The sequence below is a fragment of the Nelumbo nucifera genome, chromosome 3, assembly GCF_055504915.1.
Source record: "Nelumbo nucifera cultivar China Antique chromosome 3, China Antique-T2T, whole genome shotgun sequence".
In the NCBI taxonomy this organism is placed as follows: domain Eukaryota; kingdom Viridiplantae; phylum Streptophyta; class Magnoliopsida; order Proteales; family Nelumbonaceae; genus Nelumbo; species Nelumbo nucifera.
The window spans coordinates 85,757,966-85,783,129 of NC_142651.1; the positions used below are offsets into that span (position 1 = coordinate 85,757,966).

A 25,164-nucleotide genomic window follows, 5' to 3' on the forward strand; every position below is an offset into this window, starting at 1 on the left:
GTATCAGCATTTCTTTTCACCCACTGAATTCTTATTTCCATTCCCTGGCCCATCCAATCAAACTTCCCTTTTTTCATTAGCATAACTCCAAAAACCATGTAGCCAATCTTGCAACTCAATACATCATGTATATATTATGAGTTTGAGGATAATGGCCATGTTAAAATGTTAAAATATGAAAAAAATAGCAAGGGACATAGCCCCATATATAACATTATGCATCTCTTCATTGCTGATACAAGTAACAATGCTATGCATCCTTTATATCCTCATTAGAGTGTGATGCCTTGCCAATCATTAGAAAAGTTGCTGAACATAAAATCTTCAAACTCTGTCAACATGGAAGATTAAAAGTATATTGTATGATCAATTTCGTTTTTTTGTGACCTCAAAATCCGGATAACTTTTGCCTTAAAAAAATCAAATTGTTCTCTTTCCATACACTCCAGCATATTAGAAAAGGACCAGTTTCCTAAGTAAATGACCTTCTCTAGGGAAGTCTTTTACAAGCCATGTTGGGATAAGTGAAGATACATTCCTTCATAGTTTTTAAGGTGCCAAGGCGAGGCTAGGCGACAGGGGGATGCCTTGTCGCCTAGTTGCCTAGGCGTTGCCGGATTTTTGTATGTAGAAAACATAGATCCTAGGGTAGTTCCCTAGGGCCTAGGTACCATAACCATATTTCCTTAATAATTATTCATAATTTTCACAAGAAAAGTATAGAGTTCATGTTAAAGTATAGAAAATCAAAATATTCATGAGAAGAAAATGAAGAAGGAGAAGAAAATTCAAAAAATATAGGCGCTGAACCCTTATTTTTGTTATAGGAAAAGAAGAAAAGAAAATGTGTTGATTAGACAAAATTTTAAGTTCTTCCTTACTTATTGGTTCAGGTGTTAAAGTCTTTGGGGGTTCAATACAGCATTTAGCAATGTTTATATTGATTAAGCCCTAACGAATAAGAAAATAATAAAAGAAATTAGTATATAAACACACAAAATGAATATTTTAGTTTAATAGTGCCTATTTTATAATTATAATGTCAAAAAATAAAGAATAAAAAAGTATTTTATAATACATAGTACAAAACTGTTTGGCGATTTGGCGAGGTGAGCCTCAAAGGGTGCCTTGTTGCCTAGGCGCCTCCCTAGGCGTCGTCTTGACAACTATGCATTCCTTGAAAATGATCGACTATTGCTCAAATAATCCGATGAATACCTTCATGGGATGGGGCAACAAGGTAAGTGGTGAGGAACTGCTTCTTATATGTCTGGCATAAAGAAAGAAGTTTTGGATGTTTTTTTGTCCTGAGCTCCAAGAACACCATTCACATGAAAAGGAGATCAATGGAAGGATATTAGAGGCTCAAATCCATCACCAAAGAGGATATTAGGGTCTCGAATCCATCACCAATGAGGCAGTATGTTCTCTCTACATGTAACATATAGATTGCGTGAATTAATTGTAAAATTTTGATCCACTTTTCAGCATCTCCCTTTTTTGACAAGTTTTTTAATTTTTAAGTTTTGGAAATCTTGGATGTTTCAGACCCTTTGTCCATGAGGAATTTTTTGTTGAAATTTCAGTGTTTTGGTTCTTTTGGATTGATTTCTTTATTAAACTTTAGTTGTTTTATTATTTTTTATTATTTTTAGTTTATTCTGTCAATCTTATATTATTTTAACAATGTTCTGAAATTTCAGATGAAATTCCAAAATTTTGGCCAAATTAATCTGGCTGACATAATTTAAATATTTCATTGGTGCTTCAATGGCCTTGACCAAAATGAGAAATTTGCAAAATTTCACTAACATTTAGAACCATGTTTCCTGATGCCATCTTTCTTTGTTTAGACCAACCCACAAACTCATCAAGTGGTTAACTTTTAATTCATCTAGATATTTTCCAAAGATGGTGGCTCCATAAAATTTTGTTTTCTTCCATTTTATAGTTTTCCTTAGTGATCTCCTCTCTTGCAATTTCCATCTACCATAGGCATATAGCAATGAGAACTCAAAGCATAGAGATTGGCTTTCATGCCGTCATGGTTCACAGTTTCCTCGAAACATTTTGAAAATTTCCAAAAGGGTGAAGCAGAAACATCCTGGAATAAAATTTTCAATATATCTTGATATTTTAAAATATTTGGATGTATCAATGAAATTTTCAATTTTTATGTGCAGACCTTCCAAATTCCTCTTAAATATTGGGAAAATTTCACAAGTTTTTTCAAACAGCTACGAAGCATGGAAACATGTTCAAACCACATTTTTTTGGCATATACCGAAAAAAATATATTTGGATTTATTGATTCTAGGCCTTTGAATCAACAAATTTAACCAAGTTTTTAGTTGAATAATTATTTTATGATGCATAGTCATTACAATAATACGAGTCATAGTAATATTTGATATGTTCTCTGAATATATGATAGAGCTTATTTTAAACAGCCTTAAAGTGAAGGAGTTAGGATATTAAGAGATATATTTGGTTTTTAATGATTCTATCCTTGCATGATAATAATTAGATGTTCCCATCAATATCTATTTAAGGATTTTAGTCATCTATTGTTTGTAGTAATTGATGTCTTTTCCACAAGAATCCTTGCCAGATTTTAATATATAGGGTTCGGATAAATTGAGAAATATTGCATGCTTTTGTTGTTTTCTTGAAAGTCACTGTTACAACTTATGATAATTTATTCATCTTATTATTCAATTTTTAATCCTCAGTTTTTTTCTCTTTTTTCCTGGTGATTTTAGTTTATTGTAAGCATGGGTAGTTGATGCTTTTGTTGATAGCTGCCTATCATATGGGCCCTGCCACTTACACTTCTCTCTTTGCTCTTTCCTTTCTTCATCCTTTCCCAAGTTAATAACAAACTTTTTTTTTTTATTGAAAAAATATCTTTTACATTGCATTCTTTCTATAGAAAAAAAATGTTGGCTTTTCAGTATATGCATATGCATCTATTTGGTGTCCTACTGGGAATCAGGTCATATATTGAACAATTCCAGGAAACAGTTGAATCTTTAAGAAACCATGGGAAGTATCAAAGAAGAATGTTTGACCAAGCTGTGCAGCTAGTTCGTCCTGGTGGTGTTATTGTGTATTCCACGTAAGTATGGATTTAACATTATTTGTTAATTGATATTCTTTGGACCACTATATTTCTAAATTAATTCCTAGAGAATTTGTTTGCCATAATTGGAAGATCATAAAATTTTATCAAATTATCATAATGACAAATGATGAGTTTGATTGGTCCCTACATTTGATTTAGGTCATGATGCTGTTTACCATTTTATAGTTCCTTTTTTTCTTAATTGATGAAAGTTCTGTGGTCATATCTTTAAAATAGGTAATATTTATAAGTTTATAACAGGTATCAAGAATGATATTTGCTACCAGGTATATACACTATATGCCATCACAAAATAAAAAATTATGCATCAGTAATTGTCATGAAGTTTTAATTATACATTGATCCATTGTTTTCTGAAAGCATCATGGTTCAAATGTGTTTCTTTTTATTTTTTTTAATTGTTTGTAGAATTGTTTTTTATTCTGTTTGCTGATCTTTCCCATCCAAGCCTCCAAGGTAGTACCATGGTAGTCCAGAGCTTATAAAAGGATCTATGTTCCTTTTCTTTTTCCTTTTGCCGAACAACTCTATTTGCCAATTCAATATTCTTTTTCAAGTAAAATCTTGATGGGTTTAATGCAATGAATGTTGGTTTTCTAATGCTTTTCTGTTAAGTAATCAAATGAACATGCCTACTTTATAAATGGCTAACTACTATGATCTCTCAATCATAGAGTGGTTTGCAGGATTCTTGGCACTAATATTATTTTTTTATGCTTCTAGATGTACAATAAACCCTGGAGAAAATGAAGCATTAGTGCGTTATGCTTTGGATACATATAAGTTCCTCTCCTTAGCTCCACAGGTGATATGTCAAAACTAAAAAGTGGTTTACTTAATTAATTTATCATATGTTTGTCATGGATTATGACCCGAATTTACTTGATTTTGTTTTTGATTTTTACTTTGCAATATCTATCCTTTGTCCTTACAACACTTCAAGTTGTATTACTGAGTTGAGCTCCCCTTTCTAGAAAAGGGAAAGTTCTAAAAAGAAAGGAAAAAGAAAAAAAACCTCTCAGGATCACCTTTTACATACTTCTGTTAAACTCAAATACCTAGGCATTTTCCATTGACTAAAGTCTACAGTGTGTCAGTGCCTTGCCTGTTTGGCATAAATCATACTTTTTTGGATTGCTTATCCCAAAAGTTCCAGACGTTAATAACAGATCAGCAAGATCATTTAATATGGTGGCTTCCAAGCTATTGGATGTTTCTATGTTATGATGATTATAGTCAACCTGAATGCAGTACCACAAGACGGGTAGTTACCAAGTTTCATGAGCCTATTCTGAGCCAACTGAAATTAAGTTAGCAGTTCTCTGGTTTTTCTGATTTTGCACTTAAACAAAATCCTGATTTATTTGTTATTGATCCAAAAAAATGTTAGTTCATGATACTGTACTTTCTTAGAAAAGGAAATGAAAAGAAAAGAAAATAAGGCCTTTTAACCTGCTCTTCAAAATTGGCATGGTCGCCTTATGTCTCCTTAAGGTGGCAGCCACACACAGGAGTTACAAACTTCTCTTTTTAAATCACTGCATAGGGGATGCCTTTTGTGATGAAATCTTGCATTCCATTTGTTGTTTTTAATTTGTGCACTCAAACCAAGGTTAGACCACTGCCCTATAAGGTTAGGCCAAGAAGTGGTTGTGGGAGGTCCTACCCCTTCAGATTCGAGAATATGTGGTTAAACCACCCTGAATTTTTTCAAAAGGTGGAATAGTGGTGGATAGAGGATCTATTGGAGTGAAATGGAAGGGGCTTAGGCTTTACAAGAGGATGCAAAGTTTAAAAACTAGAATAAAGGAATGGAATAGGGACCATGTTGGGAGATTAGAGGAGGACAAAGAGAATATAGCGGCTCAAATTTAGCTACTGGACAACAAGGAGAGTCAAGAAGCTCTCTTTGAGGAGGGGAAGTCTCATAGGTGAGAAACTAAAAAAGGATTTGGAGAACACTCAAGAGAAGAAATCTGTTGGAGGTAGAAATCTAGGTACAGATGGATAAGAGAAGGGGGTGACAACACAATTTTTTTTTTTTTTTTTTTTTTGTTCATGTTGTGACCAATTGGAGAAAGAAAAAGAATTTTATTTCCAAATTAGTAAGAGAGGGCAAAGGGGTTACAAACCAGGAGGAGATTGCAAATATTTTTGTTGAGCACTTTAAATCAATTTATGAAAGGTCTGATGAGAATCGTGTGGAAGTAGAGGGTTTAGATTAGCTTGCTTTGGATGGGGATTCTTGGTTGTTGCTGGAAAAGAGATTTGAGGTTGAAGAGAAAAATAACACTATTTTCTCAATGGATAGATCAAAGGCTCCTAGCTTCGATGGATTTACTATGGCTTTCTACCAAGATTGTTGAAATTTCATTAAAAATGACCTCGTCGAGGTTTTTGATGAGTTCTTTGATAGGAACATAATTAACCCAAGACTCAATGCTACTTTTCTAGCTTTGATGCGAAAAAAGCCTGAGGCTGCAAGCCTAAGGGAGTTTAGGCCAATCAGTTTGGTGACTAGTATTTATAAAAAAATTGCTAAAGTACTTTCCTTGAGACTCAAGAGTGTAATCCCTTCCATTTCTACTCAAAATCAAGGAGCTTTATTCAGGATAGGCAAATTGTTGATCCACTTTTGATTGTCAATGATCAAAAAACTTTTGATTGCCAATGAATGTGTGGAGGAAAAAAAGAGGTCTGGAGGCAGAGGAGTTGTGTGTAAGTTGAATGTTGAGAAAGCCTATGATCTTATGAATTGGTCTTTTTTAATAGAGTTAATTAGGAAATGTGGATTTGGGCGAAAATGTTGCAAATAGATTTCTCGTTGTTTACAAACTTGTCATTTTTTTGTCTTGGTCAGTGTAGTGTGGGATTTTTTCCCTGCTTATAGAGGTCTTAGACAAGTGGACCCACTATTTCCCTTTCTTTTCACTCTAATGCAGATGTGGTTAGCAGGTTGATCTCTAGAGTTGATAGGGAGGGATTGTTTAGGGGCTGGGCAACTGGGAGGACCGGAGGAGTAATGTTGTGGTTACTCACTTCCAACTCGTTAATGAGATAATAATCTTTTGAGATGGGAATAATTAAGACACATGAGGATTTTGAGATTGTTGCTTAAGTTGTTTGCATCTTTGCTGAACTTAAGAATAAATTTTGAAGCTGGGGTAAATTTGGAGGAAAATGAATTAGGTGCAATAACAGAGGTGCTAGAGTGCTATGCTAGTGTTTTCCTATGAAATACCTAGGCCTTCCTCTGGGAGGCAATTTGAGGAGTGGTGATTTTTGGACCTGTCTTACAAAAATACGGGAAAAAGGTGTAAGCATAACTTTGATCAAGTCCACTTTGGCCAATTGAAAGTCACTGTGTATTGAAGATGGTGTTATTGTTCGTTTGGCTGGACTTCCTTTCCATCTTTGGAAGCAAGAAGTGTTCATGTTCGTTGCGTTAATTTGTGGAGGGTTTATTAGGATTCTTCACTGTTGATTTGTACTTAGCAGCTATACTTATCAATGGAGTTAAGCCGGAAGACATTCGTAGGGAGGTGGAAGTGCTGACTGATAATCTTCTCTTCTCAGGGTGGTTTAGCAGCCTCCATTGAAAGCTTCCCTGTGGAAGGAAGCTTGCAGGAAGGAAGATAAAGGGACTAAGAGGGATTGCTTACATGGATTTTAAGATTGGAGAATGTAAAAGGGACATAGCAGGTAGAAGGTTTCTTGACTTGGGATTTGGAAAGGGGCAACCATTGAAAAATCCTGTGTTCAAATGCTGATAGGTGGAGTTGATGCATGTAAGCATGTGCATAAGATTCAAGCCTCGGTGGAGAAGCCTAATAGAGAAGTGGAAAGGAAAGAGTTGGGTCGAATCGGATTGTGGACCTGGTTTAAACTAATGAAGGTGATAATGCAAGGGACCATGCAGGGAAAAGTTATTTGGCTTGATTGGGCTTGTTACGGTGAAGCCCAAAGTTAATGGGTTGGGAAAAAAGGTTGGGCCAAATGAGAAAAAATAGTTCAGTTATGGGGGAGGCACATGGGTTCTTAAGGGAGCACATGACCAGTAAGGAAGTGGCAATGATAGACGAAGGCATCTAGATGGGAGACTGTGGGTTTTGACAGAGTATCTTCAGGAAGCATATGAAGAGGAGAACGAAGAGGAAGTAGTTGAAGAGGTGTACGCCTCATACGCCTCTTTCATGAGGCATGCTAGAGGCGCACACCTCATGTGCCTCACACACACCTCATACAAAAAGACAACAAAGATAAAAAAAGAAAGAGAAAAAGGAAAGAAAAGGAAAAGAAAGGTGTTGTAAGGCTTGAGTGTTCATTGTAATTGATGTTAGTGGGACAGTTTCAGTTACTTTACTAGTCCTTTCTTTTTTTCTTTTCCTATTGTTCTTATTCTAGGATATGCCGCCAGGGGCATACTTGTAATTTTGCCTTTTTATAAAGATTAATATAAATAGAAAACTAGCGGCTGCCAGTACTGAGTTTTTTGGCCTTTCCTTTCTATCATCCCTACCTATCTCTCTCTCTCTCAATCATCACAAGAAACTACATGGTATCAGAGCAGAATTTCTGGGCTGGAGAAGACCTACGATCCTAGCATCAGTCTTTCCGAAGGGGATTGGACATGACTACTTTTGTTTCAGAAGGAAAAGGAGAAAAGGAAAAAAAAACCTAGCGGCGGCTTGTGTTTTTTAATTCTCTTTGGCGACTGTTGCAGAAACCCACTGTTCTCTCTGGCGCTGTGTTTGCAGAAACCCACTGTGCTTGCAGAAACCCTAGTCAGCGGCTGTACTTCTGCTGAAACCCTAGTGGACTCATGTGACAGTTGCTGAAAACCCTAGCTGTGTCTGGCCGTGGGATGGTGCTGGTCTGCTGAAACCCTAATCGAAGGAGGGAGTTGATTGTGCAATGAAACCCTAGCAGGTTCTGATCTAGTGTTGAACCGGTGTGTTTTAGTTTTAGTTTCTCTCAGTCTCCTTTATCCAATGGTGCGTAGGGCTTAGGCCTTGATTATATGATTACTAGTTTGAATAATTGGATGGTTAGAGTGGGAGAACCACATTCGGACTGACAGTAATGTCTGTATTTGTGGTGCTGAACCGATGACTGGACTCTTTATTGTTCTGTTTGGACGTTGTAGTGACTGATTTCTCATTCTCAGCAATAGTTCTTGTGCTCTCAGCAGTATTGAATAGCTTGTTGCTCACATCCATAGTAAACCCTGAGTTGCCACATTCCAGTTGTGGCGGCTGTGCTGTTAGGTGGCATTTGGACTGGTTGGTTGTAATTTCCAATGGCAAGTCAGGAACTGACCTCACTGGGGAACACCTCAACCCGCAATACAGTAGGTATGGGAGGTGAAACCATGGTCTTTCCCATGTCAATCACCCCTTTGAATGGTCTGAACTACCTGGAGTGGGCTAAGAGTGTAAAACTCTATGTAACAGCAAGGGGTAAGGCCGGTTACATCAATGGAAGGGTGAAAGAACCTAAGGGTGATACAACTGAACATGATAGGTGGGACCAAGAAAACAGTATGGTGATGTCTTGGCTCCTTGCAGCTATGGAACCTGATGTGAAGAAGAATTTTATGTGGGCAGACACCGCTAGTGAGATCTGGGAACAGGCCAGAAGTACCTACTCTGAGCAAAGGCATTATGCCAAGATTTACCAACCACAAGCTAGGTGACTGTATTGGTGAACCTCTGAAAGATGTAAAGCAGTTCCAAAGGTTAGTGGGAAAGCTGATTTATCTGTCCATGACCCGTCCAGATATTGTCTATTCAGTTGGAGTTCTGAGCCAGTTTATGCATTCTCCTAAGAAGCCACACATGGAGGCAGCAGAGAGAGTCCTTAGATACCTGAAGAACATCCAGGAACATGCCTACTATTCAGTAAACACAATCACCTGAAGGTGGAAGTCTTTACAGATGTTGATTGTGCAGGAGCAGTGGATGATAGAAAGTCCACTAGTGGGTATTGCACATTTGTGGGAGGAAATCTGGTGACCTGGAAGAGCAAGAAGCAAAGTGTGGTAGCAAGATCAAGTGCAGAAGCTGAGTATAGAGCTATGGCACATGGGGTGGCTGAAGTCCTTTGGCTAAAGAACCTCCTAGGTGAGCTTGGAGTTGCTGTTCATAACCCTATGTCTCTTTATTGTGACAACAAGGCTGCAATAAACATCGCCGGCAACCCGGTCCTACATGAGAGGACTAAGCATATTGAGGTGGATAAGCACTTCATAAGAGAGAAATTGGAAAAAAGGGAAATTTGTATCTCTTATGTCAACACCAAGGAACAACTTGCTGATGTCCTCACAAAAGGACTTCCGTGTTCGAGGCACAATGAGCTATGTGACAAGTTGGGCATGATAGACATCTTCAGCCCAACTTGAGGGGGAGTGTTGTAAGGCTTGAGTGTTCATTGTAATTGATGTTAGTGGGACAGTTTCAGTTACTTTACTAGTCCTTTCTTTTTTTCTTTTCCTATTGTTCTTATTCTAGGATATGCCGCCAGGGGTATACTTGTAATTTTGCCTTTTTATAAAGATTAATATAAATAGAAAACTGGCGGCTGCCAGTATTGAGTTTTTTGGCCTTTCCTTTCTATCATCCGTACCTATCTCTCTCTCTCTCTCTCTCAATCATCACAAGAAACTACAAAAGGGAAAGGAAAGAAAAGAAAGAAAGAAAGAACCAAAAGAGAAAAAGATAAAAGAAAGAAATGAAAGAAAGGAAAAGAGAAGGGAAGGAAATATAAGGGGGAAGAAGTGAGATAGGGTGGAGCCCCCAGACCCTCTTGGTTGGGGGGCGAAGCCCCCCAAACCTCTCCAGCCCCTTATGAATGCAGTCCAATTTGTTTTTGTTGTTGTTGTTGTTGTTGTTTTTTTTTTTGTTTTTGTTTTGGGAGGGGCGGTCTTGCTCTGCTCTAGAGAGCGAGCATCCAACCCCTTTTAGTTAGTGTTTTGCATCTTCATTCTTCTTAATATAATTTTTTTTTTATAAAAAATAAAGAAAAATGAGATCCTCCTTTCTCTTCGTTCTCCTCCCCCTCCTCCTTATGACATAGTTGTCAAGGCGTCACCTAGGCGGCTAGGCGCCCTTGGCTGGGTGCCTTGCCCAAACTCCTTAACTTTCAGCAACTAGGTGCCTGCCTAGGCAACAAAAATGACAAGGCAGGCGCCTTTTATAATATCATTTATATTGTTGTATCTTATTAATGTTTGTGTTAATACGTTTTATTATATGCTATATATATCAATTATACTTTGTTTTAATGTTTTACTATTGAAATTATTTAAAAGATTGAAGGGTTTTGAGGAGAGAAAAAGAAAGAAAGAAAGAAAAGAAAAGAAAAAGGAAAGAAAGAATAGAATAATAAAGTTCTTTTTTTCTATTCTCTCTCTAATTAAATAAAACAGAAACTCCATCCTTGTTTTTTTTCTATTTTACTTTCTATCTTGAATATTTATCATATAAATTTAATAACCTTCTTTAGCTGCTAATTAATATGAATTTACTCTATTAAATACTTATTATAGTAGTAATATTTTTGAAAATAATGAAATTAATATATGTAAAATATTTTTATCTTTATGTGATAATTTGCCACATTTTTAGAGGAAATTTAATGTTCTTAATAAAAAGAACATACTGAATGGTATATAAAAAACTAGGAAACTAGCCAAAAGTCAGTTTTTTATATTATAAATTTTTTTTCGCCTAGGTGACACCTAGGCACCCCAATGTCTCCTAGAATCGCCTAGACGCCTTGAAAACTATGGTTCGGGAAGTTTATGCCTCACACCTCTGCGTTTTAAAATATTGCTAGCGAGGCACAAGCTTTGCACGTAAGCGAAGATTTGCAACAGTTGAGAAGTGATTTCAAAAAAGGAGCTCAAGGAAGGTAGTAAGTGATAATGATGATTGCTTGGGGAAGGAGAAAGAAGAGGATGGATTTGGAAAAGAAGGGGAAGGGAATAAATTTAACAAAGCAAATGTCTACCAAAGGAAAAGGACATGTTGGATGGAGAATGAAGAGGAGGAAGAAGAAATCATGTTGGATGAGACCCATGAAGTTCAAAGGAAAGCTGACCTAGACAAAGTTATTAACAAAGAGGCTGGAGTATGTAAAAGCTTTGGGGGGGGGTCTTGAAGAATAGTGAGAAGGACTTTTCGAGCTCTATTGAAAGATTATCTAGGGTTAGAGGTGGAGAAGAATGACAGACTCTAGAGTGAAGTAAGGCCTATGCAAAAAGAGGGAGACGATTTGGTAGCCGAGCAAGTATTTGAGAAGAATGTGACCTTAGAGCTTGAAGGATTAGTGATTTTCATGGAGAAAGGAAGAATTGTGAGTGTCCTCTCAACATGGTTAAAAGATTTAGACACCTAAAGTTAGTAGATCCATGCCAGTTTTGAAGGTGTTCAATAGATTGAAAGGGGGTTTATTGGGGGTTGGAATCAACAAGAGGGTTAAGAAGGATAGAAGATCTGTCAAGAAGAACAAAGAGGTTGTTTAATTCAATTGCAGAAGGTTTGGGCTGAGTCTTGTTCCTTGTGAAGGTGTCTCTGGTTTGGGATGTGTTAGTTTTTGGTCCCTGGGAAGGTGAGCGGGGGGGGGGGGGGGGTTGGTTTCTGTCTGAATTTTTTTGGTTTTGTTTTAGTTTCAGGTTTTGTTGGATATTTCTGGCTTGTTGCCATTGTCTTGTTTGTGGGTGATTCCTTATCACCTTCTTGTATTCCCCCCTCTTTGTGAATAAATTTTTCTTTTATTCACCACTCATTCGGCTTGGGAAATTGTATAAAGGAGCCCTCCTATGGATATCTATCAGTGGATTTGGAATAAAAGAGTTCTAACTAAAATCTCTTTTTTCTGTTTGAAACTTTACAAACGAAGGGTTGTAGTCGATTCTGAAATTCAGTGGCTTAGGATTCCTTTGCCATCCAAATGTGCTTGTTGCAAAGTCCCTTCTACTGAAACTCTGGACCATCTCTTTATTCATGGTGTGCTAGCCTGTAAAGTCTGGAATTACTTTAGTACTATCTTGGGAGTTGACATTTTTGATTCAGATTCCATTAATTCAAGATTTCAAAGGTGACTATTTGTCCCCTTATCATCTGTTGGGAAGTGTGGAAAGAACAAAATAGAAGGAGATGGGACGAGAAAGTCTCTTGTTCTGAATTTGTTATTTTCCAGGTTAAGAAGTGGCTTCTGGAAATTCCTCACTCTACTTCCCAAGACCTGGCGCTTAACTGTTAAGGAAACCCAATTCAGGGGCCAAAATGTAGTAGGGTTCGGTTAGTTTTTGTTGAAAGCCTCCCTCAGAGGGTTATTTTAAACTTAATACAGATGCTTCCTGTGGTAACCCTGGAAATGGTGGTGGTGGTGGGGGGGGGGTTGCCATTAGATATAAATGTGAAAATTTTATTGCCGGCTTTTACTCTTTCTATGGTGTGGTAAATAATTTAATGGCCGAAGCCTTTGCACTGAAGAAGGACTTTTATTGGCGAAATCGCTGGTTCTTCAAAAAGTGCAAGTTTTTGTTGATTCTATGGTTCTTGTGCAGTTTTTTCAGAATGCTTCCTCCTTACCTCATTTACTATGGTACTGGAAGCTTGAGATGAAGGAGACTTGCTTTTCCCTAGACATTACTTTTCATCATACCTTTAGGGAAGGAAATCGTTTAGCTGATGCTCTAGCAAACATAGCTTGTGACACTTGCACCTCTACTGTTATTGATTCTCACAGTGTTTTACTCTTGGTGATTGTTAATATCATTATGCGGACAAGATTGGTCTTCCCTACCTTAGGACTTCTTGATTTCTGGTTAGGTGTCAGACTCTTTTGTATATTTATGAGCTGAACCCTAAGTTGTATAGATTTTTTCCATAATCTTAATAAAATTTTTGGTGGTCACCCCTCCACCGGGAGTAAATTTTTGGGCTAAAAAAACTGTAGGGCTGAGGTTGTTTGCTTCCATGCATTTGTTTTGATAGATGGTGACTATCAATAAGTAGATAACATGCAATAAAAATTCTTCAAAGTACAAATTTTAGTTGCCATGAAGTCTATTTTGTCATGGCAGGTTTGATTGTTCAATTAAGATTAGTGACTATATTATGTCTATTTTTATACAGTCAGAAGTTAATGTCTAGTGAAGTAAGTTATGCATGTGAATGCTATTATGTTCTCTTACAGTTGGTATAATGGCTTCTTCAAAGTTCAAACCACTAACTGCACTCTGTTGACAAATCTCAGCACCCAAGAATTGGAGGACCTGGCCTTATTGGACAGTGTGAATTGTATGACGGACTTGTGGAGTAAGTATATTTCTCTAACAATTTCCCTTATATTTAGTAAACTAGGATATGATAACCTATCTAATGAACAAATGGAAGTTAACCCAAATTTCTCTTCCATTATGAAACTGGGAAATGGTTTTATTGAATTTTAACTTTTCTATGATATCTCATTCTAGATTCTTCTAGTTTATTTTCCCTTCTGATTTCTTTTTAAAATTTATTCTAATGTTGATTTTTTTTTTTATAAATTTTTAGGCATTATCCATATGGTTTCCCAAAGCACCTATTCTCATGCAATCTTATTCAATCATTATCTTTGTTTCCCATGTAACAAATTAGAAGATTCAAGTTCAACTTCATGGCTGGAAAGATGATTTTTGTTACGTAATAACATTTTATAGGAATAAGTGGCGTTCATTGTGTACCATATCTGTTCATTTGTTTCGAGTAAGGTAGGAGGAAAAGAAAAAAAAATGTCAAAAGAAGCTCTGGGATCTACGGAGTGTCTGAGTCCAGTGCGTGTCTGGCATGGATACACAGACTCTAGGGGCATGGATGACAAACAAGCTTTGGGATGGATTGTTTCAACATGAGTTTCTTCAAAGAAGGTTGAGGGATTTTTCAAGGCTAATTTGATAAGGATCATTCTTAGTTTCAAGAAGGGAGTGGATGAGATTCAGTTTCTGATTCTATCTCATCTCCCAATAAATCCAGGCAGGAGCTGGGGAGTTAAGGGATCTCTAAGTCCTTGATTCTAAGCTTCTGAAGGTGGTGAAATGGAGAGCCATATCCCTGTTCCCTATATCCATCTGTAAAGTCCTGTATTTATGTCTATGATGTTAAGAAATGGAGAGCTGTATCCCTGTTTCCCATACCCATGTCTGTGTCCATATCTGTGTCTGGGCAACTTAGGGATTTAGGGTATGGGTCAAGATGGAAGGCGGTGGATGGTGGGATGTGTTTTATCTGTTCACTTATTGGTGTTATGGATATTATGGATTTTCTGAAGATTTCTTTAGTAGCTTGGGGGGCCTTGGGTAGGATGCCACTCTTTCCTTTTCATCTTGGTGGTTGAAGCTCTTTTTTTTTTTTGAAGAATAAAATAAAATTCATTAGAAAAGGAAAAAGAATACAATAGGAAGGTGATAAGACATCACCCGTAGAGGAAATAAATCCAAGAATAAAATAAAATTCATTATCAAAGATCCCATACTAAAACCCATAAAACCAAATGGCAAAAATTTACAACTTGGTGGCTGAAGCTCTTGCCGTAACATTTATAAAGAAATACAGTTGGCTCTTTTGATGGAAGTGATGTAGTTCACTTTGAGACCTATGCACCACACAGAATTCATGCTTATTTACGACATTAGTATAGGGTAATTGTAAAATTTCTTAGTAATAAAGTGATTTATTAAGAATAAATAATATGAGCCAACATATGGTACATGATAGAGTTCCCAAAGAGAGGCGCGAGATGCTGCCTCAGAAACAAAGCAAAATTGCAACTGACCCAGAATAAATGATCCCTATGCACCCCTTGCTTGGCTAAAAGATCTGCCAACCCATTAGCTGATCTCCTTTCCCATTGAACTGTAACTGTTAAATTAGAGGTTAGCCACCTAAATCTTCTCATCACCCCCCTATATGACCATACTACAGTCTCCGGTTCTTTCAGCCACCGAATTACCCAGTTTAGAGTCTCCTTCAACGACCAAATTTGTAAAGTTTAAATCTTTTGCCAGTTGTGCCCCTTGGAAAACCACTTGGACTTCTGCATTAACCACATCACCCATTCCGATCGGGTCTGAAAACAAGGCGACACCCTGACCCTCCGCATTCCTAAACACACCTCCAATGCCAGAAGGCCTGGGATTGCCAAGGCTGCTACTATCAAAGTTTAGCTTGATGAAGCCTTCTACAGGAGCCTTCCAAGCAACTACCAGTTTGTTCTTAGCAGAAGAGGAGTTTGCATCCACTCACCAGTTTCTCCACAAGTCAGCTAAAGAGAAATGTGAAATAAGTTTAAATTCTTCTCTTCTTCGACTTGTCTTCTCTGTCCTTTGCTGCTTCTCTTCTTCCTCTTTTGTTCCAACAGGTGGTGCTGCATCAGTTTGTTATCAGAGTAAAGGCTCAGTCCAACACCTCTGCCCAATTCAGTTATTGATCCAAAGCAGCTGCATCTCATCCATCTCCCATCTTTGTCTCTATCCACTGACTGAACAAAGGTCAGCCACTATTCTCCTCCTTTGTATTTCTTCTCCTCCTCCTCCTCCTCCTAACTCTTCGTTCTCTCTTCTCTCCAATCTGCAACCGTACCTTACAACTGTCTCCGTCACTCTCTCTCTCTCAGTATCTTTTCTTTCTTTCTCTTTTCTCCTTCTTCCCCAATTTTGTTTTCAGCAATAGAACCTTAATAGTAGTTCTTTTCTTCTCTCATTGTCCTCTCTCTTCTCCCACCACTTTTTTTTTCCCCAACTCTCCCTCCTTTTCCTTCCCTCTCTTACTTTTTCTCTCATTCTACTCAAACTTTCTCTCTTTATTATCTTAATCTCTTCCCTGTTTTTCTGTTCCACACCAGTCACCTGTTGAGAATAGTTAGACAGGGGTGTTTTTGGTCTTTTTCTCCTTTCTTACATTCTCTCAGTATTTGGGCACCCAGATAGGGGCCTTCTTGTAATTATTATTTTTTCAAGTATAAAGTGAACTTTTGAGGGTGTGAACAGTGAACAACACACACACCTCTCTCGACACATTGGTTTCTTCTTCCTTTTCTTCTATTCTCTTCTTTCTTTCTCTCTCTTGAAACCCTAGCTTCTGCAACTTGGTATCAGAGCAGGTAGAAGCATTTGGGAGTTAGTTTTCTGCTGATCTCCTACCTAGAGGCGAATTGCTGACGTCAGACCGCCGCTGGATGACGTCAGCAGCCCGTACAGGTGTCGGCAGCAATCTATGAAGCCAGCACAATTTGATTCGCCCTGATTTTAGAAAAATTATGGTACGACTCTTGTCATTATATGAAGCTTCTATGATTTTTGTTGGATTTTTCAAGGAAAAAATGGTAGAAATTCCATATTTGATGTCGAGCCATGTACAACGGGTTTAATGATTTTTTTTTTTTGCTGTAAAACCTAGACCATTCAGGTCGTTTTTCAATTTGGGATTGACGGAAAGTGGTCCCGTAATTTTCTGAGCACTATGTGATTTTTGGGAGATTTTTTTCTCCCTCTATTTTGCTGCCAACCTAGTTTTTTGGGTCTTCCTTCGGTTCTTAACCGTGGGGTAACCTTGTTTTTGGGTCAGGAACCTCGGTTAAAGTGTTGGGGGTCCTTTTTGGTTGGTGAAAAGGTGTCTTGTTAGAATATGGAATCATCTAAGGATTTTCAGATAGTTCCCGACTTTCTCCCGGGAACTGTAGATATCTCCAATGGTATGATAACTACTGTTAAACTGGATGGAACTGAATTTTTAGAGTGGTCTCAGTCTGCTAAACTTGTTATGAATCACAAGAAGGGAAGTGAAGCCGAGTCCTGAAGACCTGAAATTTGCAAGGTGGGAACATGACAACTCCCTTGTTATGTCATGGCCGATTTGCTCAATGCAACCTCATATTGCCCGGAATTACATGCTTCTTTCATCTGCCAGGGATATTTGGGATAGGGTAGTTGCTACTTGTTCCCAAGTTAACAATACTGCTAGAGTGTATCAGCTTCGGAGGGAAGCTTGCAGTACGCGTTAGGGGGAGAGATTTGTTGCTATGTATTTCTCTTCTCTACAGTCTATCTGGGAAGAAATGGATTAGTTGAAAGCTCTAGTTTGGAAGGACCCTAAAGATTGTGAGCAATATAGGAAGTACATAGAGGAGAATAGAGTCTTTGATTTTTTGGCTGGCTTAAACCCATAGTTTGATTTCACCAGGCAACACATTCTTAGTGCCGGCGTTGTTTTTCTTGCTACTGCTTATTTTCTTGTACAAGGGGAAGAAAGCCGAAGAACCGCCATGATACAATCCTCTGTGAGTGATCATTCTGGCTTTATGTCATCTCGATCCAAGCAAAATACTAGCAAACATCCCATTGCAGAGAAGGTCGAGGATGTTATTTGTGAGTACTGCAAGAAGCCAAGACCCACTAAAGAAAGGTGTTGGAAGCTAAATCCTCATCTAAAACCAGAGAAGTACAAAACTGGGAAGAAGGGCAATGCTCACTTGGCTACACTTGGTAATGATGTTCAGCCCTCGGATGTGCATGACTCCTCTGATGTGATGGACAAACTCAGAAATATATTGTTGCAGCTAGAGAAGGGTGGTGCATCCTCCTCATCTGGTTCTGGACTTAGTAATCTATCTAGTTCATATGCCAAGACAGATACTGCACTTGCTTGTTCCACCTCCTTTAGCCCATGGATTGTAGATTTTGGGGCCAATGCCCACATATGACTGATATGCCTTTACATTTTACCTCATATAAGTTAACCCCGGGGAAGGGCAAGATTACTATTGCTGATGGATCTCAGACCCCAATCTCGGGTCAGGGTTGTTAGTAAACTCTAGCAGATTCTAGGTTGAAGTAGAGAAGAAGAAAGAAAAGAGAAAGGAGAAGAAGAAGAAGAAGAAGAAGAAGAAGAAGAAGAAGAAGAAGAAGAAGAAAGAAAGGTTCCCAGACTAGAAGAGAGTCAAAATCACACTCCCCTAGCTGACCCACTTGTATTTATTCAAAAACATAGAGTTACAGGAAAGACCATTTTGTCCCTCATAGAAGATGGGACACATAACTTAAACTCAGATACAATAGACCTTTCACTCTCAAGTAGATAATCCAGAATGACCAAAATACCCCTAACTTGAGCATTCTAACACTCCCCCTCAAGCTGGAGAGTATATATCATATAGTCCCAGCTTGTTACAAATGTAATATATTCTTCCCCGAGACAATCCCTTTATGAGGAGATCTGCCCACTGATTTCCTGAGCTCACATGAGATGTGGTTATCACCCCACTCATTACTTTATCTCTTACAAAGTGACAATCAACCTCGATATGCTTAGTTCTCTCATGAAAGACGGGATTGGAAGAGATGTGAACAGCAGCTTGGTTATCACAGTATAATTTCATGGGTTTGTCAATTAAGAATCCCATCTCTTGAAGCAAGTTCTTCAGCCATACTAGCTCACATGTGGTATGGGCCATAGCCCTGTACTCTGCTTCTGCACTACTTCTTGCCACCACTGTTTGTTTCTTGCTCTTCCAAGTTACAAGATTGCCACCAAGGAAGGTACAATACCCTGTAGTTGATCTCCTATCTGATATAGAACCAGCCCAGTCAGCATCTGTGTACCCTACTATCTCAAGAGTTCCTCCACTTTGGTATAACAAACCATGACCTGGAGCACCTTTTAGGTACCTAACCATTCTTAGAACAGCTTCCCAGTGAGGAACCCGAGGATGTTGCATAAATTGGCTCACCACACTCACAGCAAATGATATATCTGGTCGGGTAATGGTCAAGTAGTTCAATTTTCCCACCAACCTTCTGTATCTTCCAGGATCATCAGACTCTTCACCCGCATCAACACTCAGCTTGGCATTGAGTTCCATAGGAGTCTCTGCTGGTTTAGCACCTAACAACCCTGTTTCTTCAAGTCGATCAAGAACATATTTTCTCTGACATAGGTTGATCCCATGTTTTGACCTCGCAACCTCTATTCCCAGGAAATATTTCAGCTTCCCCAGATCTTTCGTATTGAAGTGATCTTGTAAGAATTTCTTCAACCTGTTGATTCCATTGCTATCACTCCCAGTTATGACAATATCATCCACGTACATGACTAGCAAGATTTTCCCATCCTTTGAGTTATAGCTGAACACAGAATGATCAACCTGACATTGTTTCATCCCAAAGGCTTTCATCACTTCACTGAACCTGCCAAACCAAGCACGTGGAGATTGTTTCAGTCCATAAATTGCCTTTTTGAGCCTACACACTTTGCCAGACTCCCCCTGAGCAACAAACCCTGGTGGTTGCTCCATATACACCTCCTCAACTAGATCACCATGCAAGAAGGCATTTTTGATGTCAAGTTGTACAAGAGGCCAATCATACATAGCAGCTAATGAAATCAGCACCCGAACTGAACCAATCTTAGCCACAGGAGAAAATGTCTCCATATAGTCCACACCATACATCTGAGAATAACCCTTGGCCACCAACCTCGCTTTCAATCGCTCCACACTGCCATCAGGAAGATACTTCACTGTGTAGACCCATTTACACCCAACTGTGTGCTTACCGGAAGGAAGAGCGGTGAGTTCCCATGTGTGATTATGTTGTAGAGCAGAGAGTTCTTCTTCCATGGCTTGCCGCCACCTTGGGGAGGCAAGAGCTTCCTGGACAGTCTTGGGAATGGGAACAAATGAGAGTAATGATATAAATTTGCAATGAGAAGCAGAAAGGTGAGCAGTAGAAACATAGTGTGAAATGGGGTGAGAAGTACAAGTACGTTTACCTTTTTGCAGAGCAATAGGAAGATTAGGATCTGAAGGAGAAGCAGCAGTAGCAGGATCTGTCGACAGGGGCTGAAGTGGAGGAGGGCCCGATGCACTTCTGCGGGTATACACTTGAGTGATTGGCGGCTTCTCAGTAGTAACAGGCATAGGATGTGCATCTGCAGTAGAAACAGGAGCTACTGGAAGGATGTCCTCAACAGGTACAGGAAGGGGAACCATAGAGGGAGAGGAAGAGACCCTAGCATCTGAGAAGAACGGAACTGACTCAAAGAGTGTGACATCAGAGCACACAAACGATTTATGGGATTTTGGGTTATAACACTTATACCCTTTCTGAGTCCTTGAGTAGCCAAGAAAGATACACTTAGTAGCTCGAGCATCTAACTTGTCTAATCCAGGCCCTAAGTGTTGAACAAAACAAACACAGCCAAAGATTCTTGGGGTAAGAGGAAATGGAGATAAAGTGGGAAACAACACGGAGAAAGGGGATTGACTTCCAAGGATTGACATGGGCATCCGATTGATCAGAAAACAGGATGTAAGAACGGCATCACTCCAAAAATGTTTTGGAACATTCATATTAATCATCAAGGATCGAGTAGTTTCAAGAAGATGTCGATTTTTTCGTTCAGCTACACTGTTCTGTTGTGGGGTGTAGGCACAAGAAGTTTGATGAATGATCCCATGATGTTCTAGGTATTGCTGAAATGGTGAGGAGTTGTATTTTTTGGCATTATCGGAGCGAAGAATTTTAATATGAACACCGAATTGAGTGCGTATTTCAGCATAAAATTTTTGAAAAATAGGGAACAACTCACTACGATCTTTCATAAGATAAATCCATGTCATCCTTGAAAAGTCATCAACAAAGATTACAAAATACTTATACCCATTGTATGACACCACTTTAATTGGACCCCATACATCGGAATGAACTAAAGAGAAAGGACTTGAGACACGACTATCAACTCTTGGACTAAATGAGACTCTATGATGTTTACCCAATTGACATGACTCACAATCTAATGATGAAAGATGACTGAAGGAAGGAACCAGTAACTTCAAGGCCTTGAGAGAAGGATGACCAAGTCTGCAGTGCCATTGAAGAGGAGTAAGAGATGACTGAAAAGCTACTGGAGGACCACCACCATCAAGGTAATATAATCCACCTGCTTCATGCCCTCCACCAATCTTCCTCCCCGTCTTGAGATCCTGAAACACACAAGAAGAAGGGTAGAAGGTTACAGAACAATTAAGAAACTTGGTTAATCTGCTGACAGACATAAGGTTAAAAGGAAACTTAAGAACATATAAAACAGTTGATAAAGGCAAGGAGGAGAGATTAACATCACCAACACCACAGATAGGAGATGTAGAACCATTAGCAAGTGTAACTGTTTGAGGTGTGGAGGAGTGGGAAAGGGAAGAAAATACATCATGAGTCCCAGACATATGGTCCGAGGCCCTGGAGTCAATGATCCAGTGTGAGTCTTTGGAAGCTAAGCAAGCCATACCTGAATGGGCAAGTGTAGCGGTGTTCTGCTGAGATGTTTGAATGAACTGCTCATACTGCACATGGTACACTCACCATTTGCTTCTCAGAAGCACAAGTAGATGTGGAGGGGATTGGGTCAGTTTGCTGACTTTCAGTAATTGTGTCACTATCCTTAGTCCTAGCATGGTTAGCCCAAGTGTTGGGTGTACCACGCAAATCATAGCAGAAATTAATTGTGTGCCCCTCTAAACCACAATGTGTACACTTTCTCTGAGTATAACTCCTTCCTCTTCCCCGACCTCCCCCTGAGTCTCGACCTCCAGTCCGACCACTAGCCCTGCTAAACATGTGACCACCATGGTTGCTTGGGAGTCCACTCCTGACACCACCACTTCTATTTCCACGACCACCCCCTTTAGTCACTACCAAACCAGATCTGTCAGAGAGAGAAGAATGTTCTACCGACTCAATGGATGTTTTCTTAAGGCGAGCAAAATCTTCTTCAAGTGAGGGAAGAGCAGATCCTCCCAATATTTGTGCTCTGACAGGCTCATACTCAGACTTCAACCCCACAAGAAACCTTGTCACATCAAGCTGCTCACGTTGCTGTTGTTGGATCTGAACATCTGATGTTAGAGGATGATACACATTAAGCTCATTACGAATGTTCCTCAAACTTGCATAGTACTCTTCTAAGCTTTGACTCCCTTGCTTCAAATTGAAATACTCTTGGTACAACTGATACACCCTAGTTGTATTGTCTTGTCCAGAGTACAACTTCTTAGCATGATCCCAGATTTCCTTAGCTGTATCTAGGAACATGAAGTTCACACTAATCTTTGGTTCCATGCTGTTCCAGAGCCATGTCATTATCTGTGCATCTACTTGTTCCCAGTCACTGAATCCAGGGGAATCAGAGGGAGGTTTCTCCTCTCTTACATGTTTTACCTTTCTCTTGGCCTTCAAGAACACCTCCACAGATTTTGCCCATGGTACATAATTCTCACCATTCAACTTGATGGATGTCATTTGAACACTTAGATAGTCTGGAGAAAGCATGACACCTGTTTTGTTATCATTCTCATTTTCAAATGAAGCCATCTTAATTATTTTACCTTCAAATATACAACACAACCTCACACTCTTTCACAAGACTTATCTCACTTATAACACCACCAATTCCAGCTTCTTTAAATACACATTGCACACCACACACTAAGGCTGAAATCACTCAGTCTTCACATCAAACACCTGGGCTGCACACTGCAAAACCATTCACCATCAACACACTAAGACTGAAATCACTCAGTCTTCACATCAAACACCTAGGCTGCACACTGCAGAACCATTCACCATCAACACACTAAGACTGAAATCACTCAGTCCTCACATCAAACACTTGGGCTGCACACTGCAGAACTGATTACACACAAGGTATAGGAGATCACTTTTAAATATTTTGAAACATAGATACACCAATCACCACGACACAACCACCACCAATCTACTGCTGTTGTGAACTTCAGCAGTCAACAACTCTTCTTTCAACATACATACGAAGAGAAATGCAGAGGAACACGATTGAGATGCATATCAGTCACATTGAGCACCACCACCACAACCAACTTTTGAAACAAAAAAGAAACATTCACAATCCCTTGGACAAACAACAGTAGTGTTCATACCTGTCTACATTCAGCCCTCTTCGATACTGAATAGAGGGTTTAGTATACCACTCCAACGACCACCACAGCAACGACCGGAGGCATCCTCACCTCTAGGCCCACAAAACGACAGCTCCTTTTCAGCCCCTTATCGAACCTCCACTCAGGTCAGTCGAAAAGGAAGAAGATGACTGTGAAAGTTGGCGGCAAACCCAGAAAGAGAACAGCAGCAAGAAAGAAATGAGGATACGACCTTACAGCTCTGATACCATGTTAGTAAACTCTAGCAGATTCTAGGTTGAAGTAGAGAAGAAGAAAGAAAAGAGAGAAGAAGAAGAAGAAGAAGAAGAAGAAGAAGAAGAAGAAGAAAGAAAGGTTCGGCCAGACTAGAAGAGAGTCAAAATCATACTCCCCTAGCTGACCCACTTGTATTTATTCAAAAACATAGAGTTACAGGAAAGACCATTTTGTTCCAATGAGAAAATGAATCTTTTGAAATTATGGTGTTATCGCCTTGGTCATATGTCTGTCAAGTTTTTGTTTCCAAACTTGTTTGATTCTTTGTCCAAATTGAATTTTGAATGTGAAGTTTGTCATTTATCCAAACAATGTAGAAACACATTCTGCATGCAGTAAAAGAAGTAATGTTGCTTTCCATTTGATCCATACTGATGTTTGGGGCCCATATGCTGTCCCCTGTATGGGGGGGGGGGGGCGCATACAGATATTTCGTTCTCTTTGTTGATGACTACAGTCGGTATACATGGCTTTACTTGATGAAAAGTAGAGATGAAGTTCCTATGATTGTTCAAAACTTCATGAATATGGTCGAAACACATTTTGAGAAAAGAGTTAAGATGATAAGATCTAACAATGCCAAGGAATACTTTGAACATCACTTGCATAGATTTCTTGAAGACAGGGGCACTATTCACCAAAGTTCATGTAGTCATACTTTGAACATCTCGAGGCTTATTGTTTCAAACTCATGTTCCAACTCGTTTCTGGGGTGATGCTATTGAGACAGCTGTATATCTCATTAACAGACTCCCATTAAGGGTCCTTAACCTTCATTCTCCTCATCAACTACTCTTCCCTGATGAACCTGCTTTTAATCTACCCCTTAAGATCTTTGCTTGTGTCTGTTTTGTTCACGATATGAGTCCTTCCTAGTGCAAGTTTGATCATAAATCAGTTATGTGTATATTCCTTGGTTACTCTCCAGTCCAGAAAGGTTATAGATGTTTTGATGCTCTCTGGAAAGAGATGAAAGCTAAATTACTGTAGCCGAAGTAGCAGAAAAGAGAAGAAGAAGAAGAAGAGATGCAGGAATGTCGAACTCTCACCTCAGTCGACAGTACTATTATTTATATTATGGTGTAGTACAATGATACAGGAAGTTACTAGAATGCCCCTGATTAGTGATGGGACACCCAGACAACTTAAAACATTAAACAGGATTAGGCCCAGTAACAAAGGCCCAGTACAGAACAACTTAAACTTAAGTATAGGCTAATAAGAACTCTTATCAGCCGAATACTCATACATACAAAGACTTCAATCCAACACTCCCCCTCAAGCTAAGCATGGATATCAATCATGTTTAGCTTGCCAAGCATGTCCCTAAACTTTGCTGCTGCCAGCCCTTTAGTCAGTACATCCGCAATTTGCATCTCAGATGGAGTATAAGGCACACAGAGTTCACCCGAGACAATTCTTTCTCTAACAAAGTGCCGATCAATCTCAATATGTTTTGTCCTGTCATGCTGCACGGGATTGTTGGCAATGTTGATGGCAGCTTTATTGTCACAATACAGCCTGAGAGGACCTTCAGCCTTAATGCCAAGTTCATTAAGAAGAGTTCTGAGCCATAAGAGTTCAGCAACCCCGTGGGCCATAGCTCGATACTCTGCTTCTGCACTTGATCTAGCCACTACATTCTGCTTCTTACTGCGCCATGCGACCAGGTTTCCTCCCACAAATGTACAGTAACCCGAGGTTGACTTCCTGTCTCCAACAGACCCAGCCCAATCTGCATCAGTGTAGGC

At 39.1% G+C, this 25,164-nt stretch overlaps 1 protein-coding gene across 7 annotated transcripts in view; it reads left to right on the forward strand.

Moving 5' to 3' along the window:
• The window catches only part of LOC104597730 (NOL1/NOP2/sun family protein), a 97,087-nt gene that overhangs the window by 59,522 nt on the left and 12,401 nt on the right, over window positions 1-25,164 (forward strand). For all 7 annotated transcript variants that reach the window (XM_088900706.1, XM_088900707.1, XM_088900708.1 and 4 more), the window contains 3 exons: window positions 3,018-3,118; window positions 3,869-3,950; window positions 13,409-13,470. In XM_088900706.1, coding sequence (XP_088756832.1) covers window positions 3,018-3,118; window positions 3,869-3,950; window positions 13,409-13,470 — 245 coding nt within the window. The remainder of the gene's footprint in view (window positions 1-3,017; window positions 3,119-3,868; window positions 3,951-13,408; window positions 13,471-25,164) is intronic.